General features: G+C 40.9%; 1 protein-coding gene across 10 annotated transcripts in view; it reads left to right on the top strand.

Annotated features, from left to right (window-relative positions):
• Positions 1-27,602, top strand: part of RBM6 (RNA binding motif protein 6) — a 124,875-nt gene that overhangs the window by 50,904 nt on the left and 46,369 nt on the right. For 6 of the 10 annotated variants that reach the window (XM_005669583.3, XM_003483187.4, XM_021068798.1 and 3 more), the window contains one exon: positions 10,558-10,631. The exons of the other annotated variants lie outside the window; for them this stretch is intronic. In XM_005669583.3, coding sequence (XP_005669640.1) covers positions 10,558-10,631 — 74 coding nt within the window. The remainder of the gene's footprint in view (positions 1-10,557; positions 10,632-27,602) is intronic. 10 annotated transcript variants of the gene reach the window in all.

The raw sequence follows: 27,602 nt of genomic DNA on the forward strand, positions 1-27,602 counted from the left end.
ACAGCTCATGGCAACACTGGATCCTTAACCCATTGAGCGAGGCCGGGGATCAAACCCGCAACCTCATGGTTCCTAGTTGGATTCATTTCCTCGGATCCACGACGGGAACTCCTGATTACAGTGGTTTTTGCAGTTGAACCTGGCAAAGGGGACAAGGGGGCGACGGCCTTTGTGTAAATTGAAAGATGGAGCTCTGAACACGTTCTGAAATGGCATCAGCAGAAAGCAATGTTTTTGCCTCTGTGTCATATAGGCAAAGAGATGATGAAAGATTTTGTTTTTCTCCTGACACCAACCAGTTCCGGCACTGAGTGGGTGTCGTATAATTCAATTCAGTTCTGACGCTAACTATCCAGAGTTAACATCAGACTCCACAGGTTTAAATGCTCAATCTTAAATCTGAATACGTGTGCCTTACTCCAGATGCCATTCACAAGTATCAGATCCCCAGGTGACACATACCCCTTCAGCTTTGATAATTTACTAGAATGGCTCACAACACTCAAGGAAACACTTAACCAGTTTATTGTAAAGGACCAGGTGAAGAGGTATATAGGTATTTAGGTCTGGAAGGGTTCTGAGTGTAGGAGCCTCTCTCCCATGGAGGTAGAGTGCACCACCCACCTGTAATGTGGGATACGTTCATCAACCTGGAATTTTTCCAAATACTATAATTTGGAGGTTTTTATGGTGGTGCCATTATGTAGGCTTTTTTTTTTTTTTTTTTTTTTTTGTCTTTTTCTATTTCTTTGGTCCGCTCCCGCGGCATATGGAGGTTCCCAGGCTAGGGGTTGAATCGGAGCTGTAGCCACTGGCCTACGCCAGAGCCACAGCAACGCGGGATCCAAGCCGCGTCTGCAACCTACACCACAGCTCACGGCAACGCCGGATCGTTAACCCACTGAGCAAGGGCAGGGACCGAACCCGCATCCTCATGGTTCCTAGTCGGATTCGTTAACCACTGTACCACGACGGGAACTCCTATGTAGGCATTGTTGATTTAACTTATTGACCATTGGTTATTGACTCGATCTCTAGCCCTTTTCCCCCCTTCCTGAAAGTTGGGAACGAGGCTGAAAGTTCCATGCTTCTAATCAAGTCTTGATTTTTCTGATGACCAGGCCCCATCCTGGAGCTATCTAGGAGCCCTTCAGGAGTTGTCTCATTAAAACAAAGACTCTCATTACTCTTATTACTCAGGAAATTCCAAGAGTTTTAGGAGCTCTGTGCCAGGAAACTAGAACAAAGACCAAATATCTTTCTATGATACCACAGATGGGGCTCCTAAAGCTGCATCTGGCTGGTACCTACCATTTTTAGTTGAGCGTCATTACTCTGTTACAGGGCATAGATGACCTAGGCTTGTGGTCTGGTCCGCTTGAGCCTCACAGAATGCAGGTGTCTGTCTAATAACTCTTCTCTAGTGTCTTTTTTTTTTTTTTTTTTTAACTGCTGCACCTGTGGCATATAGAAGTTCCCAGGCCAGGGGTTGATTGAGCTGCCCCTGTGGCCTACACCACAGCCACAGCAACACCAGATCTGAGCTGCATCTGTGATCTAGGCCAAAGCTTGTGGCAACACCATATCCTTAATCCCCTGAGCAAGACCGGGGATCTAACTCACATCCTTGAGGACACTATGACGGGTTCTTAACCCTCTGAGTCACAATAGGAACTCCTATCAACTCTTCTCTAGATACTGGTTCACTTCTGGAATAGATGAGTGGCTGGGCTGGTGGGATCTACTGTCATTTTGAACAGCTTCCAGCTCAGAAGCCATTATCTTCATGAAACCTTCCCAGAGCCCTTTAGAACATTGGTGAATTGTCCTTTTTGTGCTAAGACCAAGGCAGTGAGGAAAAAATGTTTATGGGCTGAATTTTCCTTCCCAGTCAAAATGAAAATAGCTTCGTAACCTATGGGAAAAGCAGATATATTTTAGTATACACTAGAAATCTGTGGAAATTCATCAGTGCTAAAATTTGGCAGCAACTCAAGGGAAGCTGTCTCATTTTTGGTTTCAGATAGTGCTTTATAATAGAAGCGCAGAGGTACTGAAATGCATTAACCCATGTACTTCTGAAACCACCTGCAAAGGAGTTACTGTCATTGCTACTTAGTATATGGGATAACTGAGGCCCAGAGAAAAGTGGCTGAGTGAGAGCACACGGTGAATTAGCTATAGCTTCTTCCCTATGTATGGAACTATAGAAATTACTTTTCTTCTATGTTGCTCCCTTGAAGATACTCATTACAAATGATGTGGCATTGACTGAGTGCCGTCATGTGCCAGGTATTATGCTAGTGTTGGGGATACAGAAATGAAAAGACTTCACTGTTTAATCTGTGACCTCTCTTGTTCTGGGATCATCTCTCTGTATGAGCAGTCTGCTTCAGCATTGATGCTGCTACTGTCTTGAGTGATTCTTTTCCATGCCTGCACCATCTTTCCTGCCAGGTTGGAAAGATCTGTATTTTTCCCCCAGTGGGGAAAGAATACAGATCTTACTCCTGATGGTTACTCTGTAGGTTTTTTGGTTTGTTTTCATGTGAACAAAAACTGAACTAGATCATTAGCTCTATGAAGAATAGTTGTTCTCAGATTTTAAAAAAGTCTTGGGGGTATAATATACAGGGTTGTGACTATAGTTAACAATATTTTAAATTTGATGATTGCTATAAGAGTAGATCTTAAAAGTTCCCATCACCAAAAAAAAAAAGGTAAACGTGTGGTGGTGATTATTAATTAAAGTTATTGTGGTAGTCATTTTGCAATATATATACATATATCAAATTATTATGATTTTGTATACCTAAAAGTAATACAATGTTATTTGTCGATTATAGTTCCAAGAAGAAAATAAATGTGAGGGCACAACCAAAAAAAAAGAATAAAAATCGCCATTAAAAAAGAATAAGTGGAGCTCCCGTCGTGGCGCAGTGGTTAGCGAATCCGACTAGGAACCATGAGATTGCGGGTTCGGTCCCTGCCCTTGCTCAGTGGGTTGATGATCTGGCGTTGCCGTGAGCTGTGGTGTAGGTTGCAGACGTGGCTCGGATCCTGCGTTGCTGTGCCTCTAGCGTAGGCCGGTGGCTACAGCTCCGATTCAACCCCTAGCCTGGGAACCTCCATATGCCGCGGGAGTGGCCCAAGAAATAGCAACAACAACAACAACAAAAGACAAAAAAAGACAAAAAGACAAAAAAAAAAAAAAAGAAAAAAAAAAAAGAAAAAAAAAAAGAATAAGTATTCCCTCTTTTGACTTATTTTGGGGTGGTCTATATCTGTCTCCTTGTTATCACTTTTCCATTAGACTAAGCTCTCTGAGGGTTAGGACACTGTCCTCTGCTTTCATAGCATTTTTTCCCCTCCCTTTTCTGGCCACCCCACGGCCTATGGAGTTACCAGGCCAGGGATCAGATCCGAACTGCAGGTGTGACCTACCCTGCAGCTGCAGCAGCTCTAATCCTTTACCTCACCATGCTGGGCTGAGGATTGAACCTGCCTCTTGGCACTGCAGAGATGTTTCTCATCCCATTGTGCCACAGCAGGAACTCCTCATTGTTAATGTCAGTGGAATTGAAATGACTTGAATAAGGGTGAGAATTTCCTAGTAAATGTTAAGCTAGGCCCAGAGAACAATCATTAGTATGCAGTGACCCTAAGGTTAATTTTGAACTTTGAAAACTACTTGAAAATATAAACCAAAATATATGTATATATTATATATATGTATGTATTTGTGTATATATATATGTATGTATGTATTTTAGAATAACCAGTTGGTGCAGATGGAAAACTAAACAAAATAGAACCACATGCAGTTTTCAGAAATTTAACAAGTAATCATTAGTGTAAATCCTCCTTTTTTCATCTGTTTTATTATAAACCAGTAATTCTTATGTGCATAGTTGAAGAGGAGAGAATTGAAAGTGTTTGTAAGGTATCAAAGTGATAGATAGCATTTGGGCCAATTTCTTTCTTCCCAGATAGTAGTTTGACATATACATCAGATATTTGCACAATGAAAGCTGCAGGTACATATTCATTTGAGTGTTTTTGTTTTTGCTTTTGCTTTTTAGGGCCACAAGTACAGCATATGGAGGTTCCCAGGCTAGGGGTCGAATTGGAGCTTCGGCTGCTGGCCTACACCACAGCCACAGCAACGTGGGATCTGAGCATCATCTGCAACCTACACCACAGCTCACAGCAACACTGGATCCCTAATCCACTGAGCCAGGTCAGGGATCGAACCTCCATCCTCATGGATACTAGTCGGGGTTTGTAACCCACTGAGCCACAATGGGAACTCCTTCATTTGAAGTTTTAGCAGAGCAAAGTACCTGATGGAAATCTTTCATACAGGCCTCCTTTGTCATGTTATTTCCATTGATGCAAGTTCAAATACCTGGACTGATTTTCTTTGGTTTTTGTTAAAATCTCTAACTCGATAATATTTTACTTTTCTAAACACCTATATTCCCAGTGAAATGAAATTAGGAAAACAAGGACGTTAGAACTAAGCCCTCTCGAATCTCTATTAAGATTTTTCATGGTGCCTTTTATATTCATAATGCTTTTTGTCCCCATAGAAATGAAGGAGAAAATCCTTAACCCACTGAGTGAGGCCAGGAATGGAACCCACAACCTCATGGTTCCTAGTCGGATTTGTTAACCACTGAGCCACAACAGGAACTCCCCCAAATTTTTAAAGTCTCTTTTTTCTTATGCCTTTGTCCTTTAAAATCCTGATTCTTTTTTACATTTCATAGTTGGTATGTATTTTCTGGGCTCTCCAAAGTTAAGCAGTACTCTCCTAATGGGAAACTTGTTTGTGTTAGTTGGGTTTTTCTAGATGACTTTGAATTTGGGCTGCTCATCTCATTTGCCTAAATTAAATCTTACTGTATAATTATTATGAAAGCTAGGCTTGGTATAAACTAACAGTTGAGTTGAATGATTAAGGACCATGTTTATTAGCATCACCGAGTCAGCTTTTCTAGCGGTAGATACTAAAGAATTAGTCCTGGGATTGGACATTACTTATCAGGACTTTGTTTTCTAGACCTTGTTTTCCCCTAAGCACCTGGTTATCTTTCATCACATACTTTTTCAGGGAACAGACAACCACATGGTTAATGAAGATAGAGAAGAATTGAAAATTTAACGTTACCTTTATTTCCTTCCCTTGTTCTCTGCCTTCTCTTCTGCCAAAAGTATAAGGAGAATTCATATCTCTGAGAAATCCATACATTTAGAAAATGGAGTAAGATATACTTTTTTTTTTTTTTTTCTTTTTTGGCCACCCCTCGGCATATGGAGTTCCTGGTCCAGGAATCAGATGCAAGCCACAGTTGTGACCTACACCACAACTGTGGCAACACTGGATCCTTTAACCCACAATGCCAGGCCAGGAATTGAACCTTTATTCTGGTACTGCTCTGAAGAGACGCCGCGAATACCACTGTGCCACATCGAGAACTCAAGATATATATATATATCTTTTTTTAGGGCTGCACCTGCAGCATATGGAAATTCCCAGGCTGGGGGTCCAATCAGAGCTGCAGCTGCTGGCCTACACCACAGCCACAGCAACACCAGATCTCAGCTCAGCCTGTGACCTACAGCACAGCTCACGGTAACACTAGATTCCTGACTCCCTGAGTGAGATCAGGGATTGAACCTGCATCCTTACGGATACTAGTTGGATTGGTTTTACTGCGTCACAATGGGAACTCCAAGATATAATTTTTAATAGTCATATACATAAGCACAAAGACCCCCAGCCCACCAGATATCTTCCCAGCATGTGATGGTAGAAGAAAAGGTAATAAAAGAGCCTTTTTAATTTATTCTTTTTAGGTAAGAGTCTGTCTCTGGGACTGTTAACATTGAATTTGCAATCTTGATGACTCAAGATAGGTCTTAGCAATTCTTTTTTTGGGAGGCGGGGGTGTCTTTTTAAGGCTGCACCAAAGGATATGGAAGTTCTCAGGCCAGGGGTCTAATCAGAGCTACAGCTGCTGGCCTACATCACAACTACAGCAACAAGGGATCTGAGCTGTGTCTTCAACCTACACCATATCTCACAGCAATGCCAGATCCATAACCCACTGAATGAGGCCAGGCCACGAACCTGCGTCCTCGTGAATGCTAATTCATTTCTGCTGAGCCACAACACAACTTCCTTACAGAATCTTACTAAAGGGTGAAAGTAAACGTAGTGGTTTATAGCATCGGTTTGAATCTGGACTGCCTGGGTTTGAAGCCTCTTAGCAATGAGGTGATTTTGAGCAAATTGCTTTCCCATGATGGGTAAAATGAGGTTAATGATATTTACCCTATAGGACAGTCTTGTGAGGAGGATTAAATTACCATATGTAAAATGTTTAGAATGCAACCTTGTACCAGCAAGTACAATGTAAATATCACATGGTATCATCACTGATTTTGGCAATTTGGAAAATCCTTATATACAACCACGAGTCTTAGACACACAAAAATGCCTGGGATCAAGCTTGGGTACTTAAATTTTTTTTTTTTTTTTTGTCTTTTTAGGGCCGTACCCACAGCATATGAACGTTTTCGGGCTAGGGGTCATTTCAGAGCTGTAGTTGCCAGCCTACACCACAGGCACAGCAATGCCAGATCCGAGCTGCAGCTGTGACCTAACACCACAGTTCATGACAATGCTCACTAGATCCTTAACCCACTGAGTGAGGCCAGGGCTCAAACCTGTGTCCTTATGGATACTGGTTGAATTCATTACTGCTAAGCCACAGCAGGAACTCCAAAATTTTTATTTACTTATTTTTAAAGTTTTATGTATTATAATCAAACCTTATATTTCTTTTTTTGATAGCTAAAGTTTCAGGCAGAAGAAATTGAGTGTGTTGGGCTTGTTAATTTAATTATATCAGAAGTACATTGTCAACATATCGTATTTCAGGATTAATATAGAGATGCTATTAGATGTTCATAATGTCTCTTCTAGACTATCTTTTCCTTCCCAAAGTCTATTTGTCCTTTAGCACAGTGTGAATGTTATCATGAATCCTTTCTCTTTTTTTATTTTTTTTTTTTGTCTTTTTGCTATTTCTTGGGCCGCTCCTGTGGCATATGGAGGTTCCCAGGCTAGGGGTCTAATCTGAGCTGTAGCTGCCAGCCTACACCAGGGCCACAGCAACACTGGATCTGAGCCGAGTCTGCGACCTACACCACAGCTCACGGCGACGCGGGATCGTTAACCCACTGAGCGAGGGCAGGGATCGAACCCGCAACCTCATGGTTCCTAGTTGGATTCGTTAACCACGGCGCCACAACGGGAACTCCCTGAATCCTTTCTCTATCTGCACATAGATTCTTTACACTCCTGCAGGCCACAGTAGTTACTTTTTTTTTTTTTTTTTTTTGTCTTTTTGCTATTTCTTGGGCCGCTCCTGCGGCATATGGAGGTTCCCAGGCTAGGGGTCCAATCGGAGCTGTAGTCTCTGGCCTACGCCAGGGCCACAGCAACGTGGGATCCGAGCCGTGTCTGCGACATACACCACAGCTCATGGCAACGCCGGATCGTTAACCCACTGAGCAAGGGCAGGGATCGAACCCGCAACCTCATGGTTCCTAGTCGGATTCGTTAACCACTGCGCCACGACGGGAACTCCAGTAGTTACTTATTTAAGTACAGAAAGTAAACTCAGGCGTTCCTGTCATGGCTCAGTGTTTAACGAATCCGACTAGGAACCGTGAGGTTTCGGGTTCGATCCCTGGCCTCGCTCAGTGGGTTAAGGATCTGGCATTGCCCTGAGCTGTGGTGTAGGTCGCAGACACGGCTTGGATCTGGCATTGCTGTGGCTCTGGCATAGGCTGGCAGCTATGGCTCCGATTCGACCCCTAGCCTGGGAACCTTCATATACTGTGGGTATGGCCCTAAAAAGACAAAAAAAAAGAAAGAGAGAAAGTAAACTCAGGGCTTTGCTAATTTGGTATTAGTTCCCTGTGTTTTTCATTTTGGCAGCTATGGAGAGGGTTTGCCTTCACACCCGGATGCTCCTTTGATGTCTTTTGTTTTTTGTTTTTGTTTATTTATTTATTTATTTGTCTTTTTGCCTTTTCTAGGGCCGCTCCCATGGCATATGGAGGTTCCCAGGCTAGGGGTTGAATCAGAGCTGTAGCCACTGGCTTACGCCAGAGCCACAGCAACGCAGGATCCAAGCCATGTCTTCGACCTATACCACAGCTCATGGCAACACCGAATAACCCACTGAGCGAGGCCAGGGATCGAACCCGCAACTTCATGGTTCCTAGTTGGATTCGTTAACGACTGAGCCACAACAGGAACTCCTCCTTTGATGTGTTTTGTAGAAGTAATCAATACACTTGAGAGTACATCTGCTTGTTCCTTAGCTGCCCCTTTCTGATTATGGACATGCATTTGAATGTTTGCAGTAGTTAGCATTGTAAACATATTGGTGATAAAAGGTGATATTTGGTGATAAAAGGCACTTTAGTTGTTTCTTCTATTCTGCAGTGTTTCCCAAGAACATTCAGACCCTTTTACAAAGTGTAGAATGTTTTATGTATGAGATGTTCCTGAGTATAGACAAGAAAATCTGCTTGAGGAGTTCTCATTGAGGTTCAGCAGTTAAAGAACCCCACTAGTATCCACGAGGACGTGGGTTCGATCCCTGGCCTGACTCAGTGGCCTAAGGATCCGATGTTGCCGTGAGCTGTTGTATAGACAGCAGATTCCACTCGGATCTGGCATTGCTGTGGCTATGGTGTAGGCTGGCAGCTATAGCTCCCAATTCGAAATCTAGCTTGGGAACCTCCATGTGCTGCGGGGACAGCCCTTAAAAGACAAAAAAGAAAAGAAAATCTACTTGAAAGGAATTATGAACTTGAACTATTTAACAAATCTAAAGTCGCAGCCTTACTGCTGTCATAGTGAAACATTTCAGGCCATTTGTTTCATGTGACAAGGAATACAACCCATTTCACCAAGTTTAGTCTTTTTGTTTGGCCATGCCTGTGGCATATTTGAAGTTCCCAGGCCTGCGCCAGGGCAATGACCAGAGCTACTGCAGTACTAACACCAGGTCATTAACCCACTGTGCCACAAGGGAACTCCTGGTCAGTTTTAAAGTTATATATTTGGTTTTGTTTTTACTTTTTTTTTCTTTTTCTTTTTTTTAATATACGCTTTGTTGCCTTGATTCATTGATACCAGTTTGTGGGTTTTGTGGATTTCTTGCTGTGGTGCCATGGGATCAGTGATGTCTCTGTAGTGCTGGGATGCAAGTAGAGATGAATATTCAAGCCCTGGCCTGGCAGAGTGGGCTAAGGATCCAGCGTTGTCACAACTGCAGCTCAGATATGATCCCTAGTCCAGGAACTCTGTATGCCACAGGGTGGCCAAAAAGAAAAAAATATGATGTCAGTTTACTATTGACATGTAAACTTTGTGCTCAGAATTGACCTAGGTTTTGTGTGGTTTTTCTTTCCCTGAGTTTTATTTCTCATCTGAACAAATCACATAGTTTCCTTGCTGTTCCATTTGCACAATGTTACTCCTAAAAATGAGCTTCTTTATCCTATGAGGCAGTGGAGGAAGCATGGAAGCCACTTGTGGAGCATAGCATTAACAAGTATATTTTTGTAGTCATGTGGCGGCAGTATTGGGGCATTATAGGATAGGTTAATATTAGAGTTTATCAGCTTGTAAATCCCATGACTTCCCATCTCATGGGTCATGAGAGCTTCAAATGACATTTGCTCAGGAGAAAGGTGAAGGGTGTTTTATATTCTTAATGATATGTATAATTCTTGAACATGTATTGATTGCTAACAACTCCTGTCTCTCTCCCAGCCTACCCCAACTTTGTGCATGACCACAATTTTGGACCCAGCTATCTGTACTTATTTATGCTTTTATACCTTCTTCCTTTCATAAAGATTTTAGCTGGTTTATGACTTGAGTTGAAACAAGGAAAAAAAGACCTGAAATAGTCTATCCCCTGCCAACCAGAAGCCTCCTGTGGTATCCAAGCAGAATAGTTGCCTCAATCTATCAGCACCTCTGTCTTTGAAGGTGGTTTCTGCTTGAAAAGTGGTGACTATTCGCATAGCTTTGGGATAATTGCTTCTCCTTCCTCTCTCTCGAGATAAATTTTTTTTACAGATACTTTCCTGTTCTTGGTGACTTTGTTCTTCCAGAAGATTCAGCCTGTGGTTAAAATGTTTCGGGTTCCCATTGGAACTTTCTGTGGGATTACCCAATTATGGGGCACCCTCATCAGATCATCGGTGCTAAAGAGGGCAAAGAATCTTCTTGATTAATGGAAAAGGCCATTTTGAAATGACTCTCTAAGTCTAGAAACATCCAGACTTTCCTTTAGTACTTTTTTCTGTTTGGGGTAGCAGCTTTGCCTAGTACAGGGGAGGGAGGGCCTAGTTGGGGGGCTTGCATTTAAGGGGTTCAGAAACAGGGGATTTAAGTGTGTCTTTTATGTTTCCAAGGCACTAACACCACTCCCGTCTGTATTTAAATGCTGTCCCCAGGTTACGACTATGGCTATGTCTGCGTGGAGTTTTCACTCTTGGAAGATGCCATCGGATGCATGGAGGCCAACCAGGTTGCTTTATACTTCGGTCAAATGATGCTGGAAGGATATATTTTTTATGTATGGGGAGGGAGGGTTTCAAATGATTAAACTTTGGAAGGGTGCCAGAAATCTATATTGGAGCATACCACATTCCAACCAAAAACCACTTGTGAGGAAAAACTTTAAGAGACTGGGAAGTTTTCTGTAGAAGAGTTAATGGGCATGAAGTGTATTTTAAAAACTAGTGCCCAATTGTAGTTGGACCATATTCCAAAGACAGTAGATGGAAAGAAAAATGATAGGTCTGGAGTGTTTCCCTTCAGAGTGTGACTGAGCTGGGGGGTCCAAATGCAAAGAATGATCCTTGCCTGTCTGTGATCTCAAGGAACTTCCTGGCACAGGAATTCGAAGTCAGTACTTATACCCAGACCTAGGGTAAAGCCCACTGATGGCAACTCCCATGGCACTCAGGTCCTGCCTGCATGTACTGCTTTTGCAAGAGGGCCATTGAGGAGAGAAGAGAGTCATCGATTGTTCATGACTTTTGCACTCATCATTGTTCTTTGCAAGTTGGAGTTTCATACTCAGGTTCTTAGCTACATATAGTCAGAGTTGGTGAATCTGAATCTGTATACACTTTATGTTTGAAACACTTAGGTGCTTGCCACCTATAACTATCATCTGGGTCTTTAATTGAATCCTGTATGCTAGATTTTGGGAGGCAGATAGAATCCTTGTCATCGTGTTTCTGTGGGGGAAGCTGTTTTCTTTGTGGTGCCTTAGTTCCTCCATCTGTAAAGTGGGTGAAAGAAGCTTCGTGACATAATTTGATTTTTATGTACCCATTGCCTATATTTAACAGTGTGATTGTGATGTACTCAGAATCTTAAAAGAAGGCTCTGCCAGAGAGTAGTAGTAGTATTACTTGAGAATTCTTTCATAGTTTAATGCCCTTTCATTAGGTTGGTGGGGTGGGGGTGCGGGGCAATGTCCTTGGCATGCGGAAGTTCCCAGCCTAGGATGGAAACCATACCACAGCCGTGACCCAAGTCACAGAAGTGACAGTATCAGATCCTTAACCGCTAGGCCACCAGGGAACTCCAGCTTTGTTCCATTCAACATGGATCACTACATGGTCGTTCTCCCCTTATTGCAATGGAGATGACATGCTCTAAATCCTTTGGGAACAAGAGGTAATTAGAGGAAACTTGATGTATCCATGCCTATTTTTAGTAGTGTTCATACTGCTAGATTCTCAGAACGACTGGATTAGGACCATATCCCCTTGACAGAGTTCTTGTTGACTGATTTATTTAATGTCCATCATTAAGTCACTTATTTAACAGATACTAATTATGTGTCAGAAACTACTCCCTGCAAGTATTTGGAGAGAAGAGCAAAGGTTTCAATCTGTATGTGCTTATGGTTGATTCCCTTCTAACAGGCTGTCCTGATTTGAGAATACTCATTTAATTCAAAGTATCTTGTTTTTATCAGTGAATAATCTTTAAGTCCTTTGCCACTGTTCTAAGGAATACTGTGAGTGGTGGAAGCATAAATGGGGAAGCCATGGCACATGCCATTTCTTTTTACCATTCTCCCAACTATGTATACTCCCAGAGGGATGTTGCTTTTTATCAGAGATATTTAATCTTAAATAACAACAGTGTGTCTTAAGTGCCTTTTCCCTCTATCCCAACAAAAAATCCTGTCTAAAGTACCCAGCTTCCTTGGGAGTTCCCGTCGTGGCACAGTGGAAACAAATCTGACTAGGAACCATGAGGTTGCGGGTTCAATTCCTGGCCTCACTCAGTGGGTTAAGAATCCCGCACTGCTGTGAGCTGTGGTATAGGCTGCAGACATGGCTCGGGTCTGGCATTGCTGTGGCTATGGTGTAGGCTGGCAGCTACAACTCCGATTCGACCCCTAGCCTGGGAACCTCTATATGCCATGGGTTCAGCCCTCAAAAGACAAAATGAATAAATAAACAAAGTATCCAGCTTTCCAAAGAATAGTGTCAAATAGAATTAGGACAACATTCTTTAAAAATAAGGTTTGGGAGTTCCTGTCATGGCTCAATGGTTAGCGAATCCAACTAAGAACCATGAGTTTGAGAGTTCAATCCCTGGCCTCGCTCAGTGGGTTAAGGATCCGGTGTTGCCATGAGCTGTGGTGTAGTTTGCATATGTGGCACAGATCCCATGTTTCTGTGGCTCTGGCATAGGCCAGTGGCTACAGCTCCAGTTAGACCCCTACCCTGGGAACCTCCATATGCCACAGGTGTGGCCCTATAAAAAGACGAAAAGACTAAAAAAAATTAAAAAATAAAAAAAAGTAGTATTTCTTTAAAAAAATAAATAAATAAATAAGGTTTGTCCTGGAGTTCCCATCGTGGCACAGCGGAAGAGAATCTGATTAGGAACCATGAGCTTGCGGGATCTATCCCTGGCCTTGCTCAGTGGGTCAAGGATCTGGCGTTGCCGTGAGCCATGGTGTAGGCCACAGACACAGCTTGGATCCTACATTGCTGTGGTGTAGGCTGGCAGTTGTAACTCCGATTAGACCCCTGGCCTGGGGACCTCCATATGCCGAAGGTGAGGCCCTAAAAAGCAAAAAAAAAAAAAAAAAAAAAAAAGTTTTGTCCTGGGTTTCTATTAGAGCCACATCTGGGAAAATGTTCATTTATACAAGTAGTGTCAAGGGGGTGTGGCCTTACAGACATCTCTTCCCCTACCCTCCCTCCCATTCTTTGAACATTCTTAGGACTCCCATAAATAACCCATGCCCAGTGAATGGGACTGCAGAATAAAACAAGAAGACCAAAAGTTTTTTAAGGTGTGAAATAGAATTTTTTGACAGGTAGCCATCCTCATGAGTAAGGTACAATATGGCACTCTGCAGGAGTACAAGTAAGAGACAGCCTCTGTGTTCTAGGACTTTATAAATGTCAGACTAAGAAAGGTGACAGAGATTAGGTGGTACTCATGGATCTCACAGAGTGTTCTCTCAGATTAACTCCAAATTTCTTCTTATCTCATTTTCAGTATTCACTAGAGTTATTTCTTTCTTTTTTTTTTAGGCTGCACCCTGGGCATATGGAGGTTCCCAGGCTAGGGGTCGAATCAGAGCTGTAGCCATCAGCCTACGCCAGAGCCACAGCAACGCAGGATCCGAGCCACGTCTCCAACCTACACCACAGCTCACAGCAGTGCGGGATCCTTAACCCACTGACCAAGGCCAGAGATTGAACCTGCAACCTCACAGTTCCTAGTCCACTGTGCCATGACAGAAACTCCAGTATTCCTTTAATAACTTTTACCACAATTCAGATGTGCACAAATCATTTTGATGGGAAAATTTTTGAGAATGGACTATCCCAGGGGATTTTTTAACTAGGTCCTATAGTGCAGAAAAGAGGAGTATAGATTCTGCAGTCAGGTGTTACTTCCTAGTTGGGTTGTCTCCAACAAATGAAGTTTTTTTGTTTTTTTAATCCTTCTAGGGCCATACCAGTGGCATATAGAAGTTTCCAGGCTAGGGGTCGAATCAGAGCTGTAGCCGCTGGCCTGTACCACAGCCACAGCAATGTGGAATCCGAGCCACATCTTCGGCCCTCACCACAGCTCATGGCAACACTGGATCCTTAACCCACTGAGCTTCTGAGGCCAGGGATCCAACCTGCTTCCTCATGGATGCTAGTCAGATTCGTTTCTGCTGAGGCACGGCAGGAACTACTCTCCAACAAATCTTTTAATCTCCCTTAGCTTCAGTTCCCTGTCACCAGTGCCTCTGGTGTGGATTAAATGAGATCATACATTCACCAGTGCCTGCTGTGTACCAGGCACCTTTCTGGATGCTGGAGATGCTGCAAGTAAGCAAGACAGATTGTATAATTTACGATTTAATGATAGAAGTCAGAGCATAAGCAAGTAGGCAGCTTTTTTTTTGGCCATGCCCTTGGGCCAAGGAGTGAATCCAAGCCACAGCAGTGACAATGCTGAATCCTTAACTGCTAGGCCACCAAGGAACTCCCAATAAATTTTAAATAATATTATATATGAGAGTGCTAAGTGCTATAAAGATAAGGAAGCAGGATATTGAGAGAATGCATATGAGGGAGTTTTACATAATGTGGTTAGGAAAACTTCTTAAGGAATAACATTACATTTGAATAGTAACTCTTGGTGAAAAATGTATACAAAAAACACTTAGGATAGCATTTGGTACCTAGTAATTTGAAATTAGACAGTTTAGACAGTCATCTCTCTTTTTTTTTTTTTTTTTTTTGGCAGAGCCCTTGGTATGTGGAAGTTCCTGGGCCAGGGAGTGAATCTTCATCACAGCAGCAATCCCAGCTGCTACAGTGACAACGCTGGATCTTTAACCCACTGTGCCACAAAGGAAATCTTCTCTTTTCATGATGAGTAATTTCCCATGAAAATTCTATGAAAAAAAATTTTTATATAGCGATATTCTTTAAGGAGATGGATGTGGATCAAGCTCCCAATAACACAGTGTTTCAAAATCTTATGGGAGACATTAGAACATGAGAGGAGAAGTCCTTTCTCCTTGGAATAAGGTCCAAGTTTTTGTGGAGACGTCTATTCATCCATTCTTCTTCCCTCTAAGTTTTGCTTATAGACCAAATTGGTTCAGATTTCTGAGTACCATCTCCTGGGCACTTCTGCTTAGTCTTGTGTGTATGCTTCTAAGGAGGTTTCTATGAAATGTTTTGGGTTGAGTTTTTTATAACTCTTTGCTATCCTGGCTCTTGATGTGAAATGCCTTTTATTTATGTTTATCCTTGACTGATACAGGTCTAGGGGAAGGGGCTAAAGCCTTCTGCTGGCTTACTTTGTAAGATATTAAGGAATATGTTTGCCATACTGAGGCTGTTCAGGATTATAACCAAGGCCCCTCTAGCCCTTTCCTAGTGCCTTAATGGAGACATGAAACTTGTAGGATGCTCCTCAGCAGTACTGAGCATGGTTGCCAGGGGACTCATCAGGACTTTACTTAGCAAACAGCTATCTAGGGAAGTAATTTCCTACAGAAGTCTGTCAGCTCATACTTTACCATCTCTGTCTAGAATAAGTGGAAATCTAGCAAACACTGTGAGGCTCAAAGCCTTCTATTCTATCCCTTCCTGGGAAAGGCATTTCTAGCTGTGTCCTGTACCCTTGGCTTTACTTATGTCCAAGTCCCTGAGGATCTAGAGTGAATATCTCTTTTCTCTGTACGTGCCATTGCACTGTGACTTGCAAAGGGGCATAAGAAGCATTGTGTTAGAATATCTGTCTCTTTTAGTGATTGTCCACTTGTGAGTACTGGCTCTCTCAAACTGTTGTCGTTTGGTCTGCAGCATTTTATTTCCTCAAATTGACAGATTTGTTGCCTATTTTTATTCAACCAAATAGTCACTAAAAGGGCTCTGGGAAAGGTACTTATTTCCCTGGTGTTTTTATTCAACTTTCTTAGCATCAGTGGTCTTCTTTAACCAAAGATGACTTGGCTGCATGACAGAATCAACCTGAATTTATAAAATACAAAGAAAAGGATGCTGTTATCACCTAATATGAAAATTCCTTCAGACTCTGGCTTTTTCTTTTGTGTAGGATGAAGGCTGTGTAATATATAAAATTTTATGACATAGTGTTTTTTGTATCAGCAGGCTTAAGAGAGTTTGGATTTTTGAGGATACCAGGATAGTCAGGGTGTTTTTGATGGTATATGAAGAAAGACAAATCTTAAATGGGATCAGTCTTTGTAATTAAAATGAGATGAATAGGAAAAGCTTATGTTTTGAGGCCATGATGGAAAAAACGAACTAAGACCCAATTTGTTGGAGTTTTATTCACATTGTTAACAATACTGTATAAAACACTTTAGTACTTAAATTGTGTGCTTTCCAAGTAACAAAAACAACAATCTTTATAAATTCCTGCAAGGCTCTAGTATTGCCGAAAACCCTCTCCCTAATACTATTTCATTAAAGAGAATGTGACATCCTGGCCAGAGCTCAGCTGTATAACTTGTGACTTGATCCATGCCACTCTGGAGATTTCAATATTAGTACCCTCTCCTGATTGCTCTTAGTAGAGGTGTTGGTGGGAGACAGAAAGAAAAGTGCATTCTGAAGTGTGTGTGTGTAAATCAACAACTATTGAAGATTCTTGCTCTCTAGAGAGTTAAGGTATTCAGGAGAATTTTAAATGATTTTAAGGATTGATGATTTGATTATGCAGTTTGGTTACCTGTCCAGTGACTCAGTCTTGGATGGGCACCAGGCAATATATTTTAATACTCAGATACATAGACTCGGATGTCTGCCCAGGTAGCTCAGTTGGTAAACACATAGACTTTGGAGGCAGACTGCCTGGAGTTTGCGTCCCAGCTCTGTCCACCTTCTACTGTGTAACTTGGGTAAGTGGCCTAATATAACATCTCTGTGTCTCAGTGATGTCTCATATTTCTAAAGATTATATGAGTTGATGCATGAAAGATGATTAGAACTGGGCCTGGCACATAATGAACATTGAGTGTATAATTGTTATTAATATAACTTTTCATCCGACTGGAACAGGAAAGTCCTAAGTTACAGCAGCTCTAATCTTGGCTTCATGGAGTATATGGTTAAAAAAGGATTTGGTGGCAGTGCCCAGAGGATTATTTTTACATCAACAATACTCATTTAGCTTTTGACTAGGACTGATTATCAGGGGACTACTTCCACGTCTCTAGAAATTTCTACTGCCTCAGTCTTCAGTCTTAAATCTTCTCAAGAGAAAGAGCAAGAGACATACCACATGTGGGCCATGGAGTACGGTTAGACCATACTGAGAATCTAGCCTTTGGTTTTAAAATCCCAAACTGATATCCAGCTCCTGGCTTTGCCATATTTTAGATTCTCTCTAGTAATTGTAAAATATATTCTAAACTGGACTCAGTATAATTTTCTTAAATTTAAAAAATAAACGTTTATCATTTGGCAGGTTTTTAAAATTTAATTTTATTTATTTTGTTTTATTAAAGTATAGTTGATTTACAGTGTTTCTTCAATTTCTGTTGTACAGCAAAGTGACCCAGTCACACACAGTAGGGCTCCATTGCCCACCCATTCCAAATATAATAGTTTGCATCCAAAAACCTCTGAACTGCCCATCCATCCCACTCCCTCCCCCTCCCCACTGGAAACCACAAGTCTGCTCCCCTTGGCTATGATCTGTTTCTGTTTTGTGCATAGGATCATCTGTGCCATATTTTGAATTGCACAAATAAGTGATATCACCTGGTATTTGTCTTTTTCTTTCTGGCTTATTTCACTTAGTATGAGAATCTCTAGTTCCATCCATGTTGTTGCAGATGGCATTAGTTTATCTTTTTTTATGGCTGAGTAATATCATTTGGCAGTTTTAAGGTGACTTTCCAGTATGTCTCCTATGATGAGCTTTATAATTATTTTTGTTATACATATTTCATGGTCCTTTTCTGTGGATTGAAGTAATTTAGTTCTTAATTTGTTCTGAGTTGGAAATATGCCTGTATATTTTAACCTTGTGCTTTGATGCCATCATATTTCTTTCAGCTTGTATTTTAAGTTGATACAGAATGAGATTGCGCAAAGTGCTGTTATTTAGTTTTGTGGCCTTTTGGAACTTGATTACAGATAGTTGTTGGAAAAAACAAGCAGAATATGTATAATTCTAATTAAGTAGTGCAGGGGTTATACAAAGGCAGAGTTCTGTTTGTGGTCTTGGTTATAACTTTGACTTAGGACTTTGTAAGCCTCCAGTACACTATCGAGTTAGGAGAACAGACAGGTTTAAGATTCCAGCTTCAGGAGTTCCCATCGTGGCTCACTGGTTAACAAGTCTGACGAGCATCTGTGAGGATGCAGGTTCGATCCCTCGCCTTACTCAGTGGGTTAAGGATCCGGCATTGCTGTAAGCTGTGGTGTAGGTTGCAGACGTGGCTCAGATCTTGCGTTGCTGTGGTTGTGGCATAGGCCAGCAGCTACAGCTCTGATTCGACCCCTAGCCTGGGAAACTCTATGCCACGGGTGCAGCCCTAAAAAGCCAAAAAAAAAAAAAAAAAAAAAAATTCCATTTTGGAACAATTTCAGATTTTAAAGTGGGTACCAAAATAGTAAAAAGGAAGTTCTTGCTCTGGCTCAGTGGATTAATGATCTGGCTTGTGTCTTGTGGAGGCACCAGTTCAATCCCTGGCCCAGCACAGTGACTTAAGGATCCAGCATTGCTGTAAATCTGGCCTAGGTCGCAGCTCCATCTCGAATTCAGTCCCTGGTCCAGGAACTTCCATATGCCACAGGTGCAGCTGGGGGAAAAAAAGTGGAAAGAATACCAGTACTCTTCACTCCAACATTTCATAGTACAGTCATCAAAATCATTAAGTTAACGTAAATATAATATTATCTAATCAACAAAACTTTCAGATTTTGCCAGTTGTCCATTACTGTTGTTTTTCTAGTTTAGGATGCAATCCAAGATCTCGCGTTGTATTTAGTTGTCACAGTTCCTTTTATTCTCTTGACAGCTTCTCAGTCTTTGTCTTTCATGGCCCTGACACTTCAGAAAAGTACTGGCAGTTACTTTGTAAGCCATTTCTCGATTTGGATTTGTCTGTTTCTTTGTGATTAAATTCATGTTATGCATTTTTGGCAAGAATACCACAGGAGTTATGTGTGTCTTTCCCAGTACATCATCAGGTAGCACATGGTTTTGTTCTATTACTAGCGATATTAACTTAGACCCCTTGGTTAAAGTGGTCTTTTTTAGGTTTCACCACTGTGAAGTTACTATTTTAGGTATAATTAACTTAGTAATTATAAGTGTTTTGTGGGGATATGCTTTGAGCTTATATAAATCCTATTTCTCAGGATTCCATTTTTTCTTTTGTTCTTTTTAGGGCTGCACCCATAGCATATGCAAATTCCCAGGCTAGGGGTCAAATTGGAGCTGTAACTGCCAGCCTGCACCAGATCTGAGCCATGTCCATGACCTACACCGTAGCTCACAGCAGTGTGGGATTCTTAACCCACTGAGTGAGGCCAGGGATCAAACCCGTGTCCTTGAGGATACTAGTTAGGTTGGTTACCACTGAGCCATGACAGGGAACTCCTCAGCATACCTTTTTCACTTAATAATTTTAGCATCCATTGATAGCTTTTGCATGTAAGTTGTTACTGTGGGATTTGTCTAATACAATTTTCTATTTCCATCATTCCTTACACATTTGTTAGGGTTCTTCTATAAGGATGATCCATCCCATATCTCCCTTATTTTATTTAGTGAATAGAACTAAAAAATATGGTGTATACACATATGTGCCCTTTTTTATCTGTCTGTGTAAATATATTAAAAACCATGATTTCAAGGAGTTCCTGCTGTGGTGCAGTGGGTTAAGAATCCAGCTACAGCGGCTTGGATTGCCGTGGAAGTGAGGGTTCAATCCCTATCGAGGTGTAGTGGGTTAAAGGATCCAGCATTGCCACAGCTGTGGTTTAGGTCGTACTTATGGCTCAGATCAGTCCCTGGCCTGGGAACTTCCATATGCCATGGGTACGGCCATAAAATTAAAAAACAACAACATACACAGAAACATAATTTTCATAATGTTATGACTCTTGTTCCAAAGCAGTATCACAGAGTTGATTCTAGCTCTACCTCATTCCTTATTTGTAATTCCTTTTGCTAACAGTGAAAATCCTGGCTCTCACTATCCACAGTGTATTTATTTACTTTTGCTCAATCCTAGAGTATACGTAAAGTAGTTTCAAAATTGTTAATTCATGCTTCTTTGAAAAACTAGAATATAATATTTGAGTATAGCTCTTTTGTCTTCATCTTGAGAGTACATAACCAAAATACTGTTTTCCCAAATGAGGTTAGTTCTTTATATCACCCACTCTTCTGTGTGGCTGTTATTCATTTTATTGTAGAAAAAGTGAAAAATACAGGTTAAAAGAGTTACATCTCCAATAATCTCTGTACTGCTTTTTTTTTTTTTTTTTTTTTTTTTTGATTAATGGACTTTTTCTTTTTTCCTTTTAAATAGAGTGTGTTATTTATTTATTTGGTCTTTTTGCCATTTCTTGGGCCGCTCCCGCGGCATATGGAGATTCCCAGGCTAGGGGTCAAATCGGAGCTGTAGCTGCCAGCCTACACCAGAGCCACAGCAACGCAGGATCCGAGCCGCGTCTGTGACCTACACCACAGCTCACAGCAACGCCGGATGGTTAACCCACTGAGCAAGGGCGGGGATCGAACCTGAAACCTCATGGTTCCTAGTCAGATTTGTTAACCACTGAGCCACGACGGGAACTCCTATTTTATTGATTGATTGATTGATTTAGGTTGGACCTGCAGCATGTGGAAGTTCTAGGGTCAGACATCAAATTCACACCACAGAAGTGGCCTGGGCTGCTGCAGTGACAATGCCAGATTCTTAACCTCCTGTGCCCCCAAGAGAACTCCTAGAATGTGCTCTACTTTCCTCCTTGCAGACCCCTAGCAACCATTGATCTTTTTACTGGCTCCATAGTTTTTTACATAATGTCAGGTAGTTGGAATTATATAGTATGTAGTTTTTTCCAGACTGGCTTCTGTCACATAATAATATGTACTTGCTAGTAACTGATTTCTTTCAGTTAGTAATTAGATTTAATGTTTCTCCATGTCTTTTTGTGGTTTGATAGCTTTTTTTTTTTAAGGCTCTGAATACTTCATTGTCTGAATATTTGTTTGTTTAGACTTCACCTACTAAAGGGCAATTTAATTGCTTCTAAGTTTTGGCAACTATCATTAAAGCGGCTGTAAATAAAATAGATCCAGGAGTTCCATTGTGGTGTGGCAGAAACAATCCAACTGGTAACCATGAGGTTCAATCCCTGGCCCTGCTCAGTTGGTTAAAGATCCAGCATTGTCATGAGCTGTGGTGTAGGTCGCAGACATGGCTTGAATCTGGCGTTGTTGTGGCTGTGGCGTAGGCCCGTGGCTACAGTTCCTATTTGACCCCTATTCTGGAAACCTCCATATGCCTCGGGTGTGGCCCTAAAAAGCAAAAAAAAAAAAAAAAAAATCTATGTGCAGGTTTTTGTATGGGTATAAGTTTTCAACTTATTTGGGTAATACTAAGGAGCACAATTCCTATGTCTCATGGTAAGAATATGTTCTGTTTTATAAGAAACTGCCAAATTGTCTTCCAAAGTAGCTGTAGTATTTTGCTTTCCCATCAAAAATAAATGAGAATCCCTGTTGCGCCACATCCTCACCAGCATTTGGTGTTGTCATTGTTGGAGATTTTGGCCATCCTAATAATGGTATCTTATTTTAATTTGCACTTCTGGAATGACATAGGATGTAAGCATCTTTTCATATGTTTATTTGTCAGCTGTAGGGTTCCTCTTCACCCCCACTCCACCTCCATTGTTATTTATCAAGTAGAGAAGGATTATTGATTTTTATAAATGATTCTTTTGCAACTATTGATATAACCATGTAATTTTTTTTTTAGCTTGTTGATGTAATGAATTATATTAATTGATTTTCAAAAGTTGAACCCACCTTGTATTGCACACCTGGAATAAATGCCAGTTGGTCATGCCATATAATCCTTTTACTACATTGTTGGACTTGATCAACTAATATTTGAGGATTTTTTATATTTATATTCATAGGAGATATTGGTCTGTAGTTATTTTCTTGTACTGTCTTTGCCTAGGATGATATCTGCCTCACATAATGAGTTAGGAAATGTTTCCTCTACGTCTGTCTTCTGGAAGAGATTGTAAAAAATTATTGTCATTTCTTCTTTAAGTGGTTGGTGGGCTTCGTCATTGAAGCCTGGTGCTTCAGTTTGGGAAGATTATTATTGATCCATTCTCTTTTATGAGCTTATCTAGATTGTTTTTTTCTTCTTGTGTGAATTTTGGCAGATTGTGTTTTTCTAAGAATTGATCATTTTCATCTAGGTGATCAAATTTGTGGGCATGGAATTGTTCCTGGTATTCTTTTGTTATCCTTTTAATGTCCATGAAATTAAGAAATAGCTCTTATTTCATTTTTGATATTGGTCATTTATATTTTCTTTTTTTAGTTAGCCTGGTTAGATGTTTATCGATTTTATTGATACTATTTATATTTCTCTATGAATTTCCACTTTTTCATATTAGTTTTTAGCATTTCTTTGGATTTTTTTTTTTTTTTTTTTTTTTTTTTTTTGCCACCCCTGTGGCATGCAGAAATTCCTAGGCCAAGGATTGAAATCATGCCACTGCAGTGACCTGAGCCACAGACCAGATCTTTAACTGCTAGGGCACCAGGGAACTCCCTCTATGGATTTACCTTGCTCTTCTTTTTCTAGTTTTTTCTGAGGTGGAAGTTTAAATTACTGATTTTAGATTATTTTTTCTATTTTGTGCATTCAGTTGCTATTAATTTTCCTCTAAGCACTGCTTTTCCTGTATCTCACAAATTTAAACAAGTTGTATTTCCAGCTTCATTTTTTTTTCAAATTAATTTTTCTCATGAGATATTTCTTTTTTGACCCATGTGTTATTTAGAAATGCATTAATCTCCAAGTATTGGGGAATTTTACAGCTGTCTTTCTGTTATTGATTTCTAGTTTTATTCTCTTATAGTAGTGTTAAGGTATGTCTTTGGCCCAGAATGTTGTCTGTATTAGTGTATATTCCATCTGAGCTTGAAGAGAATGTGTATTCTTCTGTTTTTGGATGAAATAGTCTATAAACATTGATTAGATTCTTTCTTTTATTTTGGTATGTGTGCTTCCAGATTTTTCCATACATATATCATCTATAACTTTTGTATTTACAAAATAGGATAATCTTATACATGTGAGTTTATAACCTTTTCTCTTCAAGTATTATGGACATATTTCTTTGTCATTAAATACATTTTTATCATATCACTTCTCATGGCTCTGTAATGCTCCATGGTATATATTACCATGATTTAACTACTTCTTTGTTTGGTATTTTGAGATTATTTCTTCATGCAGCGTATAGAAATTCCCAGGCTAGGGTTTGAATTGGAGCTGCAGCTGCAGCTGCTGGGCTCTGCCACAGCCGTAGCCACACAGGGTCCAAGCCTCCTCCATGACCTATACCACAGCTTACAGCAATGCCGGATCCTTAACCCACTGAATGAGGCCAGGAATCGGACCTGCTTCCTCATGGATACTAGTTGGGTTCATTACCCCTGAGCCACAATGGGAACTCCTAAGATTATTTCTTTATTTTATTAAGTAATGCAGTGTGGAGTTTCCTGGTGGCTCTGCAGGTTTAAGATATAGCATTGTCACTGCTGTGGTTCAGTTTCGATCCCCTGGCCTGGGAACTTTTGTATGCAGCAGGCATAGCCCCCCCCGCCCAAAAAATTAAAAGAATGTTCTGATGCGTATCCTTGTAGCTAAATAGTCACATATCCTTAGTTACTTCTTTAAATTAATTCCTCCAGGTAGACTTGCCAGATTAGATAGAGATAATCATATTTTATGACATAATAAATGTAGTCAAATTACCATCCGGAAATTTCCCAATTTATTCTTTTACCAGTAGTGTGTGAGAGTACTTGTCTTTCTTGCATCCCAACAGCATGCAGAAGTGCTAAGAGTTAATAACAAAATATTTATACTGGGTAGTGGTACATGGATATTTATTATTTTATTCTCTAATTATCTTTGTGTTTGAAATATTTAATAGTTTTTTTAGGAGTTCCCATTGTGGCTCAGTGATAATGAACTCAGTAGGATCCATCAGGACATGAGTTTGATCCCTGGCCTCATTCAGTGGGTTAAGGATCTGGCATTGCCATGAGCTGTGGTGTAGGTCGCAGACTCAACTCTGATCTGGTGTTGCTGTGGCTGTGGCACAGTCTGGCAGCTACAGCTCCAATTCGACCCCTAGCCTGGGAATTTTCATTTGCCGCAGAAGCAGCCCTAAAAAAAAGCAAAAAATAAAAGGTTTTTTTAAATGTTGGGAATTCTCAGTGTGTAAGGATCCAGATTTGCTACAGCTGTAGCATAGGTTGTGTCATAGCTCTGGCTTGGATTCAGTCCCTGGCCCGGGAACTTCTGTGTGCTGTGGGTGCAACCGAAAAAGAAAAAAAAGGTTGCCAGTGTAGCAAAGAAGGGAATGATTCAATTTTATATCTTAGGTTATTAGTGAAATAGAATGTTTTTAAATTTTATTACTAGTTATTTGCATTTCTTGTGTAAATCATTGATTCTTGATATATATTCAGCAAAAAGTGACAAAACAGGATATCTTAGATACTCTTCTCCAATCTTAAGGTAGATACATATAGGATACCTCTTAGACTTTTTGAAATGTTGGAAATAAGTATATTACATGAATATGACTTGGAGTTTCCCAAATGATTATCCCTCAAAAAAGAGAATACTTTTTTTTTTCCCCAAGGAGAAATTTAACATAATTTTACGGTTATTCTGGGGTTATAATCTCACAAATAAAATGTTAAATAACATTTTTATATAAAACAAGTATTCAAATTCACTTACAAGGCCAATGAAAGAATTGACTATTTTAGTTTCATGCCAGAAAGTATTTGTGGCATTGGATAAACCTTCCCACCCACAGTGACATTTTTCACAGATCGAAAATGTGGCACTTTTTTTCTCCCTGCACCTGTTGCATGCTGAAGTTCCCAAGCTAGGGATCAAACCCCCACCACAGCAGCGACCTGAGCCACAGCAGTGACAATGCTGGATCCTTAACCTACTGTGCCACAGCAGGAACTCCAAGGAAATCCAAGATGTAGCATATCTTAAGGAACTTTGATGCCAATTAAAATTATGTACTCTAGGAGTTCCCTCGTGGGTCAGCAGGCTAAGGATCCAGGATTGTCACTGCTGTGGCACGGGTTCTACCCCTGACCTGGGAACTCCCACATGCCATGGGTGCGGCCGCCCCCAAAAAGTGATAGGCTCTAGAAAATTGCTAGATGATCTAAAATAGCTCTATTGGTGATAAAAATATAGCATGTTAAAGAGCTTGAATAAAACACAGAAGTGTACAAATGGAAAGGGTAATGTCTCAGAATCATTATTCTCTTTTAAAATTTTTAAAAATTTTTTATTAAAATACAGTTGATTTCCAATGCTGTGCCAATTTATGCTGTACAGCAAAGTGACTCAGTCATACATGTAATTACATTCTTTTTTTTTTTCTTTTTGTCTTTTCTAGGGCCACACTGGCAGCATATGCAGGTTCCCAGGCTAGGGGTTGAATCGGAGCTGTAACCACCAGCCTGCACCAGAGCCACAGCAACACGGGGTCCGAGCCGCATCGCGACCTACACCACAGCTCACGGCAATGCTGGATCCTTAACCCACTGAGTGAGGCCAGGGATCGAACCTGCAACCTCATGGTTCCTAGTCAGATTCGTTAACCACTGAGCCAGGACAGGAACTCCCAACATTCCTTTTTTAAATATTATTTTCCATCATGGTATGGCCCACGTAATTGGATATAGTTCCCTGTGCTATACAGTAGAACCTTATTGTCTGTCCATTCCTGTGTGTGTGTGTGTGTGTGTGTGTGTTTAGGTCCCCATCCAAGGCATATGGAAGTTCCCACGCTAAGGGTTGAATCAGAGTTGTAGCTGCTGGCCTGCACCACAGCCACAGCAACTTGGTATCTGAGCCAAGTCTGTGACCTACACTGCAGCTCACGGCAACGCCAGATCCCTAACTCACTGAGCAAGGCCAGGGGTCGAACTTGCATCCTTATGGGTATTAGTCAAGTTCATTACCACTGAGCCACAACAGGAACTCCTATCTATCCATTCTAAATGTAATAGTTTGCATCTATTAACTATTCTCTCTCTCTCTTTTTCTTTGAAGTATTACATACTTACATAGAAGAGCACAGATCATAAGAGTGCACAGATCATTCAGTGAATTATTACACATTGAATATACCTGTTATCTTAGTTTGGGTGCTATAACAAAATATCACAGACTGGGCATTATTTGTCACAGTTCTGGAGACTGGAAAGTCCAAGATCAAGGTGCCAGCCACTTTGTTTCCCTGTGGCGCTCCTCTTCCTGATTTGCAGATGGCTGCCTTCTTGTTGTATCCTCACATAGTAGGAAGAAAGATTATCTCTCTCTTGTCTCTTAGGGTTCTGATGTCATCCATGAAGGCTCTACACTCATGAGCTAATTATCTCCCAAAGGTCCTACCTCCAAATACCATCACACTGGGTGTTGGGGCTTCAACATATGAATTGGGGATAGAGGGGCCAACACAAACTTTCTGTCCATAGTAGCACAGACCAGGTTAATAAACAGAATGCTGCTCCATATGCAGAAGCCCCTTCTGCCTCTCCTGGTCACTTTTCTACCCTTCCCAGGTGTAGTCACTGTCCTAAGTTCATGGTATATGGAGGTTCCCAGACTAGGGGTCCAATTAGAGCTATGGCTGCCGGCCTACACCACAGCTCATAGCAATGCCAGATCCTTACCCACTGAGCAAGGCCAGGGATTGAACCCACAACCTCATGGATCCTAGTGGGATTTATTTCAGTTGCGCCACAGCAGAACTCTTAATGCTGTAGTCCTTTGACTTGCTTTTCATCCTTATGTGTTTGGAGTTAAACAGGAAGTATTCTTCTACCTGACTTTTATACTTAATATCTATTTTTTTCTTCTTCTTCCTTTTTTTCTGGCTGTGCCTGCAGCATACAGAAGTTCCTGCACCAGGGATTAAATATGCGCCACAGTAGAGACTGAGCCCCAGCAGTGACAATGCCAGTCTGTAACCCATTGCAGCACCAGGGAGCTCTCTTAGTGTTGTTTTGAAAATTCATTTTGTGTATAAGTAGTATATGTTCATTTTCATTGTTGTACAGTCTTCCACTGTAAGAGTATATCACAATTTAATCATTGGTTCCACTGTTTAAGAACATACCAGGTTGCTTTTTTTTTTTTTCTTTTTTT

This window comes from Sus scrofa, chromosome 13 (assembly GCF_000003025.6).
Source record: "Sus scrofa isolate TJ Tabasco breed Duroc chromosome 13, Sscrofa11.1, whole genome shotgun sequence".
Lineage (NCBI taxonomy): Eukaryota > Metazoa > Chordata > Mammalia > Artiodactyla > Suidae > Sus > Sus scrofa.